The sequence below is a fragment of the Ursus americanus genome, chromosome 25 (assembly GCF_024610735.1).
Source record: "Ursus americanus isolate L20-20 chromosome 25, mUrsAme1.1.p, whole genome shotgun sequence".
NCBI lineage: Eukaryota > Metazoa > Chordata > Mammalia > Carnivora > Ursidae > Ursus > Ursus americanus.
Genome location: NC_142151.1, coordinates 34,677,421 through 34,697,295, shown reverse-complemented (window position 1 = coordinate 34,697,295; position 19,875 = coordinate 34,677,421). Strand labels below are relative to the sequence as shown.

The window sequence follows — 19,875 nt, the reverse complement described above, 5'->3', positions numbered from 1 at the left end:
GTTTAAGACAGAGTAAAATTTTTTTTTAAACTTTTCTTAATATTGTTTTTCTGGGGAAGGATCTAAATGCCAAACATATTTTTCACTATTTTAAATCTTCTCCTGTAAGAGCTGTGTTTTTAAACTAAAATTTTTGCAGAATGTTAATTCTGTGGAATTAGGGTTATTTGCTTCATTGTTTTATTTTTCTTCACATAGAAAGCCTTTTTGTTTTTCCGTGTCAATGGAATTATCGACCAGATCATTGTATATATGGAAGCAATTGCCAGGAAGCAGAAGAAGAAGGAATCTTTATTCTTCATGGGAACAGAGGTGTTTACCATGATGATAAGCAACCAGCATTTAGAGCCATTTATGAAGCACTGAGAAATGTAAGAATCTGATTTTTTGTTTTTTTTTTTAACTTTCTATGTTGAAATTCTTACAAACTTAGAGAATTTACAAGAATCTAAAAGGATTTCCATATCCTTTACTCATGTTCATTGGTTACTAACATTTTACCTCATTTGCTTTATCATTGATTCTCCTTCATTATAGACATGTTTTGTTCTGAACCATCTGAATGTAAGTTGCACACATCATGCTCTTTTACTCCTTAAAGGTTTTAAGGTGTTTTCACTAAGAACAGGGACTTTCTCTTATTAACCACAGTACAGGTATCAAGTTCAGGAAATTTCATATTGATACGGTACTTTCATGTGTATTCTCTTCCAATATAGAGCAGTTTCTCAATTGTCTTTTGTGACATTGACATTTTTGGAGAATAGAGCCTCTTTACCTTTTTTCTTATTAGAATGTTCTTCATATTGGTTTGTCTGATGTTTCCTTCTGCTTAGGTTCAGAGTATGCCCTCCTGGTCAAAATACTGTGTAAACAGTGTGAGCTTCTCAGGGTATCACAGTCACAGTCACCTTTGTCTACCTGGCTTTCATTGGTGATGCTGCTTTTGATCACTCACTCAAAATGTTCATTTTCTCCACTGTGTCGTCGTCTTTCCTCTTGTAAGCAGTCTATGGGGAGACTCTTTAAAATCATGTAAATACCCTCCTCATCAAAATTTCTGTGTACATTTAGCATCCATTGTTGGTTCTTGTTTAAATCAGTCTTTACTATGGCAGTTGGAAATTGATGATTGTCCAGCCCTAGTTGTCCTTCTCCATACAACTTTGGCAGTCAGCATTCTCCTGTAAGGAAGAGCCAACCCCTTTTGCTGATTGATTTATCAATACATTATTAGTAAGAAATCATAGGTATTTTTTCCCCATGATTTATAATGGATTATTTGTGTTGAAGCCTAAGTTTCCAGTTTGGCCATTGGAGTCCCTTTTGCCAAACTCGTGTGCCCATCTGACCTAGTCCCTTCATTATTTTGGATACCTCCTCATTATCTTTTTCAACAAAAAATGCTAGGCTGAACTTATTTTACCTTCCCTCTCCTACCCCTGAAATTAGCTATCTGTCAGAGGAGCTCTGGTTTCTTTTAGAGGGCTCTGGGTGCTAGGCATGCTTATTGCTACGAGGGTGTCTTCACTTCTGAGCCCTTTCAGTGGCAGTGCTAGGAAATACAAATACACAGTACACACTCAACATATACACACAATCACGTACTCAAACTGATGCCTCCAGTTCCTTTCCCCCACGGCTCTTCCTGCTTTCTCCTACTCTGTTTTCATGTTTTATCTCCTTCCATAGTTAGAATCCTGGCTCATAACATGAAACACTTCCTCATTTGCATAATCCTGCAGTACATTTAAAATAATTTTGGAAATGCTCTAGTCTTTGCTAAAGACCAGCCTACTAAGAAAAGTTAAGGATTTGTTCCCACTATCTACCTGCTCCCCGCCCCCCATCATGAGGGTAATATTGTGTTCAGCAGTTCCTTGGATTAGTTTTTTTATCCTGCCTCTCAGTGTGGTGGTTTTATTCATTTGAAATACAGTTGGGTTTATTTGCTTCGGTATACTTTCAATTTTAAGGTTTTGTTCCCCTCCATCTTTATTGATCAACTTTAATTTGATATGCTAAATGTTAATATACTTCAAAAAGTGAAAACTAAATAAGGGTTTACTCAGAGGTATCACTTTTTCCTCACGCTTTCCACCCCAAGTACCCCATCCCATAGGTGACCAATTTCATTGTTTTCTAGTTTTTCCTTCCTGTATAGAAGATATATATATTTTGTAATCCACCTTTTCTTACACAAAGGTAGCATACTGTTTATATTATTTACTCTGTTTTTTTTTTTTTGTTTTCACTCAAAATAGTCCAGATATTCATGCATTTAAAATCACTTCCTCTTTTAAATTTTTATTTTAATTCCAGTGTAGTTAACAGACAGTGTTATATTCGTTTCTGGTTACAATATAGTGATTCAACAATTCTGTACATCACCCAGTGCTCATCATGACAAGTGCATTCCTTAATCCCCATTGCTTGCTTCATCCAGCCCCCACCCAGCTTTTTTTCCTTTTTTTTTTAAACAGCTGTATCCTACTCTATTTTCTGTAGATACCAGAGTTTATTCAAGCAGTCTCTTACATTTGACATTTTGGTATTTTCCAAAATTGTGAATTCAAAATCAGCAGTGCATAACCTTGCCATATGTGTATTTGTATTGATGGGATGTATCTTCAGGGTAAGTTGCTGCAAGTGGGATTAGGGATTGAAGATGCTGCCGATTTCCCCTACAGACGGATTGTTTGAATTCCTGCCCACATTTTATGAGGAGGCCTTTTCCCCAACAACCTCATCGATGGAGTGTATTTTCAAGCTTTTAAAATTTAGCCATTCTAATGACTGAGAAATGGAATCTTAGTTTTTTGTTTGTTTTTTTAGTTTAGTTTTAATTTGCCTTTCTCTTATGAGTGAGGTGAACATCTTTTTATATATTTAAGGGACGTTTTTATATCTTTTTTTTTTGGGGGGTGAATTTTCTTTCAAATCTTGTACCTTTCCTGTATGTTTTAAAAAATGATTTTATTGATAAATAATTTACAATATGACAAAGTTCACTCATTTAAAGTGTATAATTTAGTGGGTTTTAGCATATTTTCAGAGTTGTGCAACCATCACATTTCGGTCTTTACTTCCCCCCTTCCTGCCAATTGTTGCAAGTTCTTTGTATATTGGGGATATTAGTTATCTGTGATAGCTGCTGGAAATACTTTCTCCTAGTTCTACTTTATTTATGGCATTTTTTGATATTAGGAATTTGGTTTTGGGGACGCCTGGGTGGCTCAGTCAGTTAAGCGTGTGCCTTCAGCTCAGGTCATGATCCCAGGTTCCTGGGATCAAGTCCCACATTGGGCTCCCTGCTCAGGGGGAAGCCTGCTTCTCCCTCACCTTCTGCCCCTGCTTGTGCTCTTTCTTTCTCTCTGTGTCTTGAGAAAATAAATAAAATAATAAATAAATAAAATCTTTTAAAAAATTTGGTTTTAAAAAATTTTATGTAATCAAGTTTTTTAAAAAGCTTTAAGGAAAAAAAACAGAATTAGAAAGCCTTTTTCTTCCTACATTCAGGATATGGTAACATTCATCTACATACTGTGTGATCTGTTACATGTAGCCTTCTGATCAATTTGGAATTTACTCTTTTGTATTGGGTGAGAAAGGGGTCTTTTTCCAAATGGCTGTCTTGTCCCAACACTCATCTGTCCATTTGTTTGTTTGTCCTACTCCTTTTTTCTTTTCACATCTTTTAAATTCTAGTTAACATACAATGCAATACTGGTTTCAAGAATAGTTTGGTGATTCATCACTTACATACAACACCCTGTGCTCATAACAAGTGCCCTCCTAATACCTATCACCCATCTAGTCCATCCCTCACCCACCTCCCTCCATCAGCCCTCAGTTTGTTCTCTGTCTTTAAGAGTCTCTTATGGTTTGTTTCCCTCTCTTTTTTTCTTTTTTCCCCCCTCCCATATATTCATCTGTTTTTTAATTTGACATATGAGTGAAATCTTATGGTATTTGTCTTTCTCTGACTTATTTTGCTTAGCAGAATACACTAGCTTCATCGATGTCATTGCAAATAGCAAAATTTCATTATTTTTGATGGCTGAGTAATAGTACATTGTAGATATATACCACATCTTCTTTATTCATTCATCTGTCAGTGGACATCTGGGCTCTTTCCATAGTTTGGCTATTGTAGCCATTGCTGCTGTAAACATTGGGGGGTATGTGCCCCTTCGAATCACTTTTTGTATCCTTTGGGTAAATACCTAATAGTGCAGTTGCTGGATCGTAGGGTAGTTCTATTTTTAACTTTTTGAGGAACCTCCATGCTGTTTTCCAGAGTGGCTGTACCAGCGTGCATTCCCACCAACAGTGTGGGAGGGCTTTCCCTTTCTTCACATCCTTGCCAACACCTGTTGTTTCCTGATTTGTTAATTTTAGCCATTCTGACAGGTGTGAGGTGCTGTCTCATTGTGGTTTTGATTTGTATTTGCCTGATGTCAAGTGATGTTGAACATCTTTTCATGTGTCTGTTGGGCTTTTGGATGTCTTTGGAGAAATGTCTGTTCATGTCCTCTGCCCATTTCTTGACTGGCTTATTTGTTTTTTGGGTGTTGAGTTTGATAAGTTCTTTATACATTTTGGATACTAGCCCTTTATCTAATATGTCATTTGTGAGTATCTTCTCCCATTCCGTAGTTTGCCTTTTAAAGGTTTTCTTGATTGTTTCCTTCAGGGTGCAGAAGCTTTTTATCCTGATGTAGTCCCAATGGTTCATTTTGGCTTTTGTTTCCCTTGCCGCTGGAGACATGCCTAGCAAGAAGTTGTGGCAGCTGAGGTCAAAGAGGTTGCTGCCTATGTTCTCCTCTAGAATTTTGATGGATTCCTGTCTCACATTTAGGTCTTTTATCCATTTTGAATTTATTTTTCTGTATGGTGTAAGAAAGTGGTCGGTTTCATTCTTCTGCATGTGGCTGTCCAGCGTTCCCACCATCATTTGTTGAAGGGACTCTCTGTTTCCATTGGATGTTCTTTCCTGCTCTGTCAAAGATTAGTTGACTGTAGAATTGAGGGTCCATTTCTGGGTTCTCTCTTCTGTTCCATTGATCTAGGTGTCTGTTACCTGTGCCAGTACCCTACTGTCTTGATGACTAGAGCTTTGTCGTATAGCTTGAAGTCTGGCATTGTGATGCCTCCAGCTTTGATTTTCTTTTTCAACATTTGGCTGTTTGGGGTCTTTTGTGGTTCGATACAAATTTTAGGATTGTTTGTTCTAGCTCTGAAAAATGCTGGTGGCATTTTGATAGGGATTGCTTTAAATGATTGCTTTGGGTAGTATAGACGTTTTTAACAATGCTTGTTCTTTCCAGTCCATGAGCTTGGAATGTGTTTCCATTTCTTTGTGTCTTCCGCAGTTTCTTTCATCAGAGTCCCGTAGTTTTCAGAGTACAGATCTTTTATCTCTTTGGTTAGGTTTATTTCTAGGTGTCTTATGGGTTTTGATGCAATTGTAAATGAGATTCATTCCTTGATTTTTCTCTCTGCTGCTTCATTGTTTGTATATAGAAATGCAACAGACTTCTGTGCACTGATATTATATCCTGCAACTTTGCTGAATTCCTCTGTCAGTTCTAGCAGTTTTTTGGTGGAGTCTTTTGGGGTTTCTATATAGATTATCATGTCATCCGCAAATAAAAAGTTTGACTTCTTCCTTGCTGACTTGGATGCCTTTTATTTCTTTTTGTTGTCTGATTGCTGAGGCTAAGACTTCCAGTACTATGTTAAATAGTAATGGTGAAAGTGGGCATCCCTGTCTTGTTCTTTACAATAGAGGGAAAGCTCTGTTTTTCCCCGTTAAAGATGATATTAGCTTGTATAATGGTATATAGTCGTTATGATGTTGAGGTATGTTCCATCTGTCCCTACTTTGTTGAGGGTTTTTGTTTATTTTTTTGGTTTTTAAAGAGTTTGCTTGTTTATTTATTTATTTTAGAGTTACAAAGCAGGGAGAGGAGCCGGGGGAGAGGGACAAGTGGACTCCATGCCCGACACAGGGCTGAGATCATGACCTGAGCTGAAATTGAGTTGGACACCCATCTAACTGAGCCAGGTGCTCTGAGGGTTTTTATCAAGAATGGATGCTGTCTTTGTCAAATACTTTTTCTGTATCTGTTAAGAGGATGATATGGTTCTTATCCTTTCTTTTATTAATGTGGTGTATCACAATGATTTGATTTGCTAATACTGAATGACCCTTTATAGCCCAGGAATAAATCCCACTTGATCGTGGTGAATGATTTTTTTTTTTTTTAAGATTTTATTTATTTGAGAGAGAGAAAGAACACGAGCACGGGGAGAGGGAGAGGGACAAGCAGACTCCCCAATGAGCAGGAAGCCTGACGCAGGACTTGATCCGAGCCTGGGGTCATGGCCTGAGCTGAAGGCAACTACCGACTGAGCCACCCAGATGCCCAAATGATTCTTTTAATGTACTGTTGGATTTTATTTGCTATATCTTGTTGAGAATTTTTGCATCCATGTTCATCAGGGATATTGGCCTGTAATTCTCCCTTTTGGTGGGGTCTTTGTCTGGTTTTGCAATCAAGGTAATGCTAGCCTTTTAGAAGGAGTTTGGAAGTTTTCCTTCCATTTCTGTTTTTTTGGAACAACTTGAGAAGAATAAGTATCAATTCTTCTTTAAATGTTTGGTAGAATTGGGAAGCCATCTGGCCCTGAACTTTTGTTTGTTTGGAGATTTTTGGTAACTGATTCACTTTCTTCACTGGTTATGGGTTTCTTCAAATTTTCTATTTCTTTCTGTTTCAGTTTTGGTAATTTGTGTGTTTCTAGGAATTTATCCATTTCTTCCAGATTGCCCAGTTTGTTGGCATAAAATTTTTTGTAATATTTTCTTATTGTTTGTATTTCTGTGGGCTTGGTTGTGATCTCTCCTCTTTCATTCATGATTTTATTTACTTGGGTCGTTTCTCTTTTTGATAAGTCTGGCTAGGCTTTATCAGTTTTATTAATTCTTTCCAAGAGCTAGCTCTTAGTTTTGTTGATCTGTTTTACTGTTTTTTGTTGTTGTTGTTGTTTCTGTATTGTTTATTTTTGCTCTGATCTTTATGATTTCCCTTCTTCTGCTGGCATTTGGCATTATTTGTTGTTCCTTTTATAGCTCCTATAGGTGTAAGGTTAGGTTGTATATTTGAGACTTCTTGCTTCTTGATTTAGGCCTATATTGCAGTATCTTTCCCTCTTAGGACTGCTTTTGCTGCATCCTAAAGGTTTTGGACTGTTGTGTTTTCATTTTCATTTGCTTCCATGTATTTTTTTATTTCTTCTTTAATTTCTTGCTTAACCTAGTCATTCTTTGGTGGGATATTCTTTAACCTCCATGTATTTGTGGTCCTCCTAAATATTTCCTTGTGGTCGACTTCAAGTTTCATGCATTGTGGTCTGAAAATATGCATGGAATGATCTCAGTCTTTTTATACTTGTTGAGGGCCAATTCGTGACCCAGTACGTGATCTATTCTGGAGAATGTTCAACGTGCACTCAAAATGAACACACATTTGTTTAAAAGCCTATCTTTAACCCAAAGATTTGAGATACTTTATCATATACTGAAGTTCCATTTTGTAATTTCTGAATTTTCTCTTTTGTTCCCCTGGTTTGTCTAAAGATTTTATTTATTTATTCGACAGAGATAGAGACAGCCAGAGAGAGAGAGAGGGAACACAGTCAGGGGGAGTGGGACAGGAAGAAGCAGGCTCATAGCTCATAGCGGAGGAGCCTGATGTGGGGCTCGATCCCATAACGCCAGGATCACGCCCTGAGCCGAAGGCAGACGCTTAACCGCTGTGCCACCCAGGCGCCCCTCCCCTGGTTTGTCTAATTGTGCATTAATGCCACACTATTTTAGTTATAAAGGCGTTGTACTATGTTTTAATATATGGTGGATTACTCCCTCCTCAGAGCCTGTTCTCAAGTGTTTTCCTAGCTATTGCATATTTATTTTTCCACAAATATTAACTCATTTAACTTAAAAAACAAATATTAACCCATTAACTCAAAAAACTGTATTTTTATTGGGAGTGAATCAGTTTCTTATATTAACTTAGGAGCCGCTGACGTTTTGATGGTATTGGGACATCTTAAGAACAAGGGCTGTCTTTCCATTTGTTCTTTCAGGAATGTTTGATAGATTTCTTCATTCAGATTTTGAACATCTTTTAAATTTATGCTTAGGTATTTTATCTTCTTTGTTGCCTTTGTAAGTGGGGTTTCCTCTTTTAAGCATCTGCTTTATATTGAGTTTGAGAAAATTATACTGCCTCTTTCCCACCCTTGCTCCAGATATCTGTTCTTTTTTTTTTTTTTTCTCCTTATTCTTGCAATCTTCTTTTATGTGATTAAGGTGGGTTGACAGGGACAGGTGACTATATTTTACATACCTCTAGTTTGTTGCATGAACCAGGTTTCCATGAATATGTTGGGGACCAAAACTTGGGGCAAGTCCAAATGAAGATTGGATTATGATTTTGCTTAACGGGCTATATCCTCACTGTCTATGCAGTGAATTACGTGGGGAGAAGTATACCTGGGGAGAAATATATGTGACCACTTATCTCTCATGCAGATGTACTCTTTGTTCTGCTAGACTGTGCCTAATCTTATGTGGACGTGAAGACAGAACATAAGTAAATAACAGAAGTGCTAGTTTGATTTAAGTGTGGGGATCAGGAGAAGAGCTGATTGCCTCTGTTTTTCAGATTCTTATTCTTTTTATTGCTAATGACTGGTCTAGTACAGCCTCATTAATAGGAATGAGGATGAAAATATTTAACTGTAATCCATTGTGACAGAAACTGTACTGGAACTGTAAGAGAGTATAAGAGCTTTGTTTGCCTTGAAGGGCCAGGGAAAGCTTGTGCCTCACTCAAAGGAGGCCTTTGAAGTGGGCCTTGAATGAGGAAGAGTTTTCCAAGAGCAGGGTCTGTCTGGTCAGAGTACTGCCTGAGAAAAAGGCTCAGGGGTTTTCAATACAAAAAACACTTTTTTCATGAAAAGTCCATGGAGAGGTCAGGTGTGGAGCTGTTCAGCTGGAGTGGAGTGCGGGGTGAAGGTAGGCAGTGGCTGGGCTGGGATCAGTGTGGTGATGATATGCCGCGTCAAGGTGGTGATCTGCAATGATAAGGAATTGAAATTCTTTCCTGGAGATCAGTGTTTCTCAAACTTGGTGGTAGGCAAAGTGCTAATGACATTGTAGGCTACCACTTTGTGTATTATTTCTTCTGTAAACTTGGCAGATAAAGTTTCTGTATAATCAGTTTATCATGATATAGCTACACTCACTGAAGAATTCTAAAATTTAGTGTTGATGTTCATTTTAATGTAGCAGACCTTATATGCCCCCAGAAATCAATTTTGTATATTAATGCTTTATCATGGGTTGTCAAATGGTGATAAAAATGAAGAAAAGTACTTTTGTGGTTCTGAGACTGCAGAATAGAAAAGAAATGCATTCCTATAAAAACATGATTTCTTTGTTTCCTTTGAGCATTAAGAAAATCCATTATTAAGGAATTAAATTTCACTAGTTTTATTTGGTCTTTTCTTTGAGCTTTGGTAAATATATACCTTTAAAAACCCGAGTAATGGTTTTAAGCTGACTAATTACACTTCATTTAAAAAAAAATAAATCTTTTAAAATGATTTCAAATAATTGATTATTTGTGTTTGTTTTGTATCTGTATTAACTATAGCTGTGTCTTTCCATTTTTCACTTTAATGAAGTTAATCAGTCTTTTATGGTGCTCTTGGTTAGTGTTTTTATCTTCCCTTATCTATAATTCAATGAGAAGTGTAATTTTTAAAAGCAATGTATTCAGACAAGGGTATTTATGCAAGTTTCAGACAGAAGCTTAGTCATAGCCATTGAATGCAATGAACAATATGAGTTATAAAGGATATGAACCATCTTTAAAATGTAAATGCATGGCTGTGTCTTCCAGCAAATCAGGTTTTACAGTCCATACATATTTGTTAAATATTAGTTGTTGAGTGAATAAAAATATTAAGATTAAAAATTGCAAATGCAAAATGGGAACAAAACATTTTATTGCTCTATAAGGTATTTTCTGCTTCATGTATTTCATTCTGAATTACATTTCTTGGTGGTTCTGTGTTAACTTTGATTTACTTCACATCCTGCTTATATTTGCATAACTATCTCTGCAAGGGAGTCGTCCCGAGTGTTTCCCTTCTGTGCTATGGTCGTCCCGTACCTTGTCCATGGAGGATATGTTCCAAGCCCCCCAGTGGATGTCTGAAACTAAAGATAGTACTGAACCCTATATATACTATGTTTTTTTTCCTATACATACATATCTCTGATAGAGTTTAATTTATAAATTAAACACATAAGAGACTTGAGAACAGTAATAATGAAGTAGAACAGTTATAAAACAATACATTGTAATAAAAGTTACATGAATGTGATCTCTCAAAACAGTTTATTGCCCTATACGCATCCTTTTCTTGTGATGATGTGAGATGATAAGATGCCTTTGTGATGAGATGAAGTGAGGTGAATGATGTAGGCTTTGTCATGTAGCGTTAAGCTACTGTTGACCTGCGACAGTATGTCAGGAGGAGGATCACCTGCTTCCAGACTGCCGTTCGCCGCAGGGAAAGTGAAATTGTGGTTTAGGGTGTACTGTTGTACCTTCTTGTATGTATTTGGCTCTCAGCATTTGTTGGATTGAAATGCCATTCTGCCATATTTTTAAAACATGTTTTATTCTTTGAAAATGCCTCAGGTTATCTAATTGTGGTCATCTTAGCCTCAATAGTTATTTGCTGTCTTTCATCTGACAGTCTTATATGTAAAGCATGACCTTCTTAAAAGTGTGTGCACTGCATACTGTGCCAATGAAGGAGTGATTAACTGTATCAGGAAAGGCTTCTCAGAAGTGCTGATATTTGAACTGAGCTAGAAGGATGAGTACCAGGCATAGAAGGAAAAGTGAAAATGAGTGAGGCAGAGCATACTGTGCAGAAAAAGGCCTACAGTCAGGTAAGGCCACATGTGGCCTCTGGGAAGGGGAACACCTAGATGCAAGTTATGTCCCGCACAACTCTGTAGTGCTGCAGATTATGTGAATGGCAGAATGTGCCATGACTTCAGGCTATATTTATATGGGTGGCAATTTTGGTAATTTATCATCTTTTCCCTGAAAGGTCAAATTAGTTGTGTTATATGGTGGACTAAAAGAGCTCTAATTCATGAGTCACTGTTTTTATTTTAGAAAAATCTTCAAAATACTTAGGGAAGAAAAAAACTTTTTTTAATTCTTTATTTACTTAAGTAATCTCTACACCCAACACAGGGCTCGAACTCATGACCCCAAGATCAAGAGTCACATGCTTCTCCTACTGAGCCAGCTAGGCACCCCATGAAAAAAAATTTTTTTAACCACAAACACTGGGCTTCAAATAACATGAAAATGAATAAACTGAATCTCAAGTACTTCATATTTTTGGGAATTAACTTTTAAACACCTTTGTAATGTTGTCATTTTCTTTTTAAAAATTTTTAAAAATTTTTCATTATGTTCAGTTAGCCAACATATAGTAGTACATCATAATTGTTGTAGTGTTCAGTGATTCATTAGTTGCATATAATACCCAGTGCTCACCCCAACAGGTGCCCTCCTTAAAACTCATCACCTGGTCACCCCATGTTGTCATTTTATTTTCATTGTTTAGTAAGAAAAAGATCACAGTTTGGGCTTCCCATTGTCATTGGCCTCTCAACCACAGTGGTCCAGGGATGTTTTTGGTACACAATGAGATGTTACTTGACAGTGTTACTTGATAAAGGTGATAAGCCTTGATAAAGGCTGCCTTTTTCAACATGGCTGCTGCTTTTAACCCCAAATAAATTTTAGGTGTATCTATATACAGCACTTAAAAAAATAACTAAATAAACCAATCCAGCTTTTATAAGTTTCTCCCAGATACCTACATGCCAGTTTCATTACATTCTTCCTAGTTAAGCATCCTCTCCTCTTTTTGTTTTTAATCTTCTAAACAATGTTTATCTTCAGTGTATGTGATTGGGTTTAAAAATCACCCTAAGGAAAAAAAAAAACACCCTAAGAGTGATGGTTTCATGCAGTTAATGCTCATAGTTTTCTTTCTGAAGCGATACTGAGGGTCAGTATCTCTTTACATCTCTACACTGATAAAAGCCATGTTACTAAGTTCATCCTGTTCTCCAGAGATTGGCTACAGCTTCCCATGGACTCACTAATTGTGATTCAAGTGGCACTTTCCTCTCCCTCAGTGTCATGCTAGTGAGTCTTGGGGATCACCTTAGGTCATTTGAGCTCTCCGAGATTTCAGGTTCTGCATTTCCTTCAGGAGCTTGCATTTTTCACTGACTCTAAACTTTCACATAAAATGCTCCATTTTTTAAGCCCTATCTATCTTTCTAATGCCTAGTTGCAAACGCCAAATAAAAAATATAGCTGGTTGAAAACACTAAAATCACAAGTTATTTCCACTTAATAACTGCTACTATAGTATTTTTCAAAATCTATTCCTTGGGATATTATATATATTTTACAGTAAAAAAAGGACTGTGGTCAAAATGTATTTTGGAACCAGTAGGCCAAACAACAGTCCACACATGTATTTTTCATTTTCCTGTTTACAGCTTTTCATGTGCCGGCGTGAGTTCCCACGAAGAGTGCATGATGTGGAGCAGCTCCCAAATGCATTTACCCATGGGGCCACTTTGTATAGTTAGGGCTCTTTGCAAAACCCTGAACTATGCTGTCATTTTGCATTCATTCCTCCCACTCCATGCCTCTCTCTCAATTCTTTGTAGTCCAGCCTCAACACTATTATCGGAGTGAGTTTTGGCTTTCCTTAGTGTCTCTCAGATACATACCTTCAGAGCTTTTGGTCATCATCTCACACTAGCCAGTGTCTCTGGGCCTTCTCCGCTCTTGCACATGTTCTTCCCTTGGCTTGTAATGCCCTGCCTCCATTACCTCTTCTCTGAAAAACTTTCCCTGATGCCCTCAGTGATTTACTGTGACTTTCTCCCTCCTCTAATGTGAGGTCATACTTCCATTTAATTCCTTGAAAATATCTGTTGAGCATGTGTACTTTTTTGTGAGACTAAGTGGAAGTTAACAATATTAAATTGAAGAAGTTTGGAGAATAACCGAATTTATATATATGTATATATCTTTGTCTTTTTATTTTTTTTTTCTCTAGTGTTCTTTTAAAGATGACAACATCCGTTCCTTATTAAAACCTTTAGAACTGGAACTACAAAAGACAGTCCATACGTACTGTGGAAAAATTTACAAAATATTTATCAAACAGCTAACAAAAAGCATACAAGATCGTTATGATAGACCACCAAAGGAAAGGTGATCCTTGGTGACCATTAAATCAAATGAGTTAAAACAACAAAATATCAGAGGACATGTGTGAAGGAATGGTCTTTGATGAAGTATTCAGGAAGGAATTATTCATCTTCAGAATAATTGTTTCTCCTGAAGAAGTTAAATGAGCATATATTCAAGCAATGAAGAATAAGTTAAAGTCTTGGACTCCAACAAGAAGACATTTTTGATCTCTGGTGTTTTGTAATGTTATTTGCTGTCAGTCCAGTATTGATGAAAATATTGAATGGTTTGTAGTCTACAGACTTTGGTTGACTCTTCTCAAGTGAGTAGGAACAGTAGGGGTGTATGGATGGACAAAATGTACCTCAGACACAGTGAAAACACTCAAACTGTGAGTATAGCAATAATTTTATGTCAGCACTAACCTCACTTTAAATGTGTGACAGAAAGTTTACAGGAACAGAACATGTTCTGTTTCTAAAGCAATGCGATGGAACCGTTGTAACCATTGACAATCGATGTGTGCCTTTATACATTTCATCTCCGTTTGAGAATCCTCCTGTGACAATCATGTTTAAAATTAGATTATAAGTAAGCTGCATGTTAAAATTGAGCTATCTAAGAAAGTGGGAAAACCATAAAAATGTTGGAGTTTTAGTCTGTGTTTGTGAAATGTAGTATTTTGATTTGTATATGTTAACCTGTTGCCAAAACTCAGATCTGAGATTGTTAAACAGATATTTTTGAAAATTTTCATCACTTTAAATGAAAATTTTCAGCTTTACTGGGCATTCTGGAAGCAAAACATATGCTGATCATAAAGTGAGAATTAACTAGTATACTTACGTGATTGTGGAAAATGTGATGGACCAAAAGGCATAAGCTATATACTTCCTGTGAACAGTAATTTTAGTTACAATGAAGCAGAAAAAAGTGGTCCACTTAAACTTTTTTCTTCTACCTCAGAATGGCTTTGCAAGATACTTTTGAAGAAGCAAATGTAGAGAGCCTTACCTTAAGTCAGTCAGACAACTTTCGTGGGTGATTTGGATTCAGAAGATTGTTATATCCGAGTATAGAAAAAGTAGTTTGATTGGGTTAATGTGCGTATCTTCCTTTTTTGAACATCACTTAAGACATTTTTTTTAATCTTGACAATAAGAAAAATATTACTTCTCTTAGTGTTCTTGACTGCTCTCTAACATAACTGTAGATTCTGAGTACTTAGCATGTATTGTGCTGTGGCATATATCTCATTTTATTAAGTGCTATATGGTTATTCGTTTTCCTCTATGGTATCTTAATGCTTAAATAGAGAAGGAAAAATCATGAAGAAAAAAAACCACTTATGTGAAAAAAGTGGTGATCAGCTTTATAAAGATAGAGTGTCCTCTGTGGAGACATGGCATATGCAGAAAGACATGGTCAGTACAGTTGTCCCCTGTCTTTTGCAGTTCAGTCAGGGCAAATTGAGAGAGGAAGGTGTAAAAAAGGCAAATTAGAAGTTGATAACCAGCCCAGCACTCTTTGAACAGATGCGTTTAGAGAACACAATCTGCATGTCCTTGGCAGAATGCCATGGTGAATGTAAGCACTTGTGAACTGTGCGGAAATTGAGTTTACTGAGTAGAAAATGAGAATCCTGGAATTTTGGACTTTGGAAGGTATATATAAGATCATTTCTAATGGTCCCCGAAAGAGAACTCTGCCTGTCTGGATTAGACCCTCATGGGGAATTTGTTGAGCGTGGATCCCCGGGGCTCCCCTTAGACTTCTTGGACACTGTGTCTAGGACAGGGGCTGCCAATGTTTTTTTAATGAAGAGATTTTTAAAACTACATAGAAGTAGAGAGAATAGTACAGTGGTACTCATCGCCCAGATCAAACACTTAAATATGTTACCATATTTGTGTCATCTGTTCCTTTTCCTTTCACTGAAGTGTCTTAAAGAAAATGCCTGCTAGCCTGTCATTTTACTGCTGTGAGTACTTCGGTAACTACAATGACATCATACCTCCTTTGGCTTCAGTTACTATCCATTCCTAAGCAAATTTCCTTAAATGTCTCCAGTGTTAGATTAGGGTGCAAAAATAAGTCATCTTATGATTCTATTTTTAGTAAGCATCTCAGATGATTTTGATGTCAGCTAGTTTGGGAACTACTGGGAATCATTTTGCCAAGTTGAAGGTTGAAGTTAGGATACCATAATTCTTGGCACAGTTAGTAGATTATAAATGTGATTCTGAAATATTAGAGGAATTGGGGTTATTGGCAAGATTTGAATTTATATTATTTGTAAGTTTCTTAGGTTTAATTTCCTCAGTGAACACAGACTCTCAGCCCCATGGGCTCTAATAAAGTGAGTTGGGGCTATGTAGAGTGTTGTCCTGATTTAATCCAACTGGACTATGTATCTCTGGTCTCATGTTATGGCTTATTTACACTGTTAAACACTCCACATTGTGGGTCAATTAGAAGGTTTTTCGTCTGGTTTTATTCAGACCTGACCTAATTGGGCATTTCACCATAAATTGGGATATGGTGAAAACTTAGGGATTATATTTACCTAAAATCTAGGGTATCACAGAAAGTCCATAATAGTAAAATGAGTTTTCCGAATTTTTCTTTAGATAAGGTAAATTTTTCTTTGAGAATTCTTAAGAAACGCAGTTCTCAGCATTAATGAGGTTAAATTTATAGAACAAGTTAGAGAACATATTATATTTCTTTTCATAAAAGTGTATCTATGCATTTTATATAAATTACATTATGTATTCTTTGAGTCTTTGTGTTAGAACAATTCCGACCTCAGAACTATCTCTGGGCTACAGTATTACCAAAGTGGAATGACTTTAAAATGTAGTCAAACTTCATTTGTATGAAGTAGCCATCTTAAAAGAACTTGGAAACCTTTAGAAAATATATATTGTGAAAGCAATACATAATTTTTTTCCCCCGTGTGAAGAATAGTTCATAATGTATAAGGTAACCCAGTTATCTTTTGGACACTTGAGAACCTGAAATAATATTACCGCTTACTCATTGCTCTTTCATCTTGCCTCCTGTCAGATGTTACTGGTATAATGGCAAGAAACCCAGTCTGTGTGTTGTATCTGGATTCTTTTCTTGGTTTGGGACCTCAGGCATATCCTTTCACCTTCTCTGTGCCTTAGGTTTGTAAACAATTGATAATGCTCTTCCAAACTCATGAGTCTCAGAAGTCGTAAGTCAGAAAGTTACGTGACTCAGCAGAGAGAATGGATTTGAATGCATTCTACATGGCTAATGCATGCCGCACACGAGCACTAGTGTTGGAGTTCTGTTTTGCCTCCTGTACAGACCATTCTGTTTCCTTAGTGTGAATGTTTTCCGACATGTATTGTATCTCCAGTAAGAATTTGCTTCTATTATGTAAGGAGGAGTTTTTAAGGAAGAGAAAGCAGAGAAGAAAGGAGTGGTCATGAATGAATGAAAAACAAAAGGGAAGGAAAAGAGAGAAAGTGAGAAAAGTGAGGAAAGAGAAGGGAATAAAAGTGAGAATGGCAAAAGGCAGAGTAAGAGAAAAGATGGAATGAGAGTGGGAAAATCGAGAAGTGGAGGTAGAAACGCTGTGGAAACTGTCACTTTTTGAGTCGTAGGCTCCCCACCCTGTGCCACTGTCTGCCTGCCTTCTGTGTTCAGTTTGTGAGGCCCTCTGGGGTCAGGAAGGGTGCTGGTTTTCATGGAGGCGGGCAGCACAGATGCTCTGGTTTGATTCGTCAATACTGCAGTCCTGTTCCAGTCACTGCACTCACTGATCAGAATTTAATGGTAATCATTCAACATTGTATTTCTTTACTGGATTCCAGTTTGTGAGCTGAGACCTATGGAAACATGATGACAAATACCCTCCTTTTTAACGTCGTCCTTTTAGTCCTGCCAGTTGTTAGATTATGCAGGACTAACCACATGGATTCACAGGGGAGGCTAGGGTGGGGAGGATGGCTGGTTAGGCTTGAAGGGGCCCCAGGAATCTATTACAGCAGGTTTCCAGATGATACTGATAGGAAGCCAGATTTGGGAATCACTGCCCTGCCTTGAATGGCAGCTTACACAGTAAATCACATTTATTGATTCCTCAGTGGGCATACTTTCAGTCGAACCATTATAAATGGATTCAAGAGAATAGGAGACAGGAGAAACACACTGAAGGGAAAAGCCTGAAAAGATACTATTCAGTGTCTTTCAGAAGTTTGTATTGTAAGTAGTAAATACCGTAATGGTAATCAGAACCTCTTCGAAGTGTGTTAGAAAGATCATGGATCTGTTGTTACTATTTTTTTTAAGTAACTTTTTTTGGTTCCTTAGAGTAAATAGAGAAGGAGAGTAGTGGTGCAATATGTCAGGTATGGGGCCAGTTATCCATTTATTAAATATACTTTCAAGTGTCTTAAAACAACAGTTGCCTTATTGCATTTTAATATTTAATAAAAGTAGATTAATGATTTGTACTGTAACAGTTATCCTTTTTACATTGCCAAAGCAACCCTTTTTCGCCTCTTAAAGTCTGGCTAAGTTGTTCCGGTGTTTGCTGTTTCCTAATTCACTGAACAGGAAACCAGATTTCTAAAACTAAGTTATATAACCTTAAGTCTAAGAGGTGGTACAGGAATGTTGTTTTCTTTTTTTATCTAAAAATGAATATGTTGTTAATTCAAATGTCTAGGAATTAGAGAACCATGAGAAGAATGTGAAATAGCATGTTGGACTAGGCAATTTAAAATTAATGTCAAATTTACTTTTAAATGGAAAACAACCTATTTTCACCTCATCAGTACCAATAATTTCCAATGTCTAATGGGATTATTTCTTTAGAATTTCCTGTAAACTCAGTTTTTTAAACAAAAGAGTGCCTTTGAAAAAATAGGGGGAAAAATGAAATTTCTCTTACTACCAGTATTGTGAATGTTATTTGAAGGGTCTGTGGTCAGGCATTTTAATATCAAACTTAAGAACTGATGTGGAGCCTTTGCTTATGTTTGATTTATATATACAATCTGAATTTGCAAACATACTCAAACACATAATACCATAGCGACTCCTTGTAAAACACGAGAACGTAGCAGTGTTATATTCCATTTAAAAAGTAAATTGACTTTGACTATAATAGCAAATAGCTGTTTTCAACTTTGTATAAAATCTCTTCAGGGAATATTGGAATGTTATGCAAAAGTAATTCCGGGCTTGTTGTATACCTATGGAATATGTCATCCATTCAAGACTTAGCGGAACCCACATGCATAATATGCACTGTCATCCGTATTTGAGAGCCGGACCAATGGTTTTTGATGGATGTTATAACAAGATCTTGAAGGAGATCATGGTTTGCACCTGTTCCTGAAATAAAAAACTGGAAAGGTTGCAGGTGTTTCAATTTTTCACAGGCATTTTGCATAAATATATTAATATTTTGAGTAGTAATGGTTCTAAAGCTTCAGGAAGGCCTGTTGGTGTACTGTGATATGTAGAAACTACTACCTTTAAACTGCTTTTTACCTTAAAATATTATGATTTTAGGATAATTTGGATATCTTCCTCCAAGTATTTTGTGTATTTTAAAATTTATTAAAGGGAAGTAAGATTATAGATTCGGGTGTGACCTGAGAATAATGGAAAATTGCTTTGTTCTGTATTGGAGTTCAAGTCATCTTTTTCTTGAAAAACTGTATTGCTGTTGCTAAATAAACATGTACTCCATAAATGTTTAATATCTTCAAATGGTGTATCTGAATTATTCTATCAATCAAAAACAATTTTGGAATCTTTAGGGTTGGGATGCTTGATAACCAGGAGCATAGGCAGTGGGCAGTTTCTGGACTGGGTATTTCTGCAGCTGAACAATGTCATCAGGAAGTAAAGTACTGTCTGTTTTTCCATTACCATTCTCACCATGTGAGCTTGGTCTCACCACATGGACACAGAGTGACAGCTAACATCCAGATGGCAATGACAACCAGAGGCAGAAATATGTCTTTTTTGTAAGAGGAAGGTTCTGCTTGCATAGCCATAATCATATCTGTGCCTAAAACAGTCACTTTGCAAAGGCAATAAAACCAACAATTGGCTCAGACCATGAAGATCTGCCCCAAACTTAAAGATGGTTTCCCCTTAAAGAATGGCTGCTCTGAGGAAAGGGAACACATCAGGGTTCTCTTAGAAGTTGGTGGGGTAGAAGGATTGGGAGCTTGGGAGATAGCTACTGGGTAGGTGACAGACCATATATTATTTTACTAGCCCAAGTATTTCTTAAAATTTCCAGGGGGATCGCATTTCAGATTAGATTCTGTGCCAGGATGTAATTTTGCTTTGAAAGTTCTCTGTATTGTTATGATCTCACAGTTTGTGGTTTTACATATTTTATTATTTATACAATGGGTTTTTCTAGTCACAATATAAAGGGTTTTAAAAGATTATTGAGGGGCGCCTGGGTGGCACAGCGGTTAAG

The 19,875-nt window shown here is 36.8% G+C and overlaps 1 protein-coding gene across 2 annotated transcripts in view; it reads left to right on the top strand.

Annotated features, from left to right (window-relative positions):
* GXYLT1 (glucoside xylosyltransferase 1) overlaps positions 1-19,148 on the top strand; it is a 55,895-nt gene extending 36,747 nt beyond the window's left edge. For both annotated transcript variants that reach the window (XM_045801263.2, XM_045801264.2), the window contains 2 exons: positions 199-371; positions 13,255-19,148. In XM_045801263.2, the coding sequence (XP_045657219.1) occupies positions 199-371; positions 13,255-13,416 (335 nt within the window). In that variant the 3' untranslated portion in view covers positions 13,417-19,148. The remainder of the gene's footprint in view (positions 1-198; positions 372-13,254) is intronic.
* Positions 19,149-19,875: the final 727 nt, after the last annotated feature.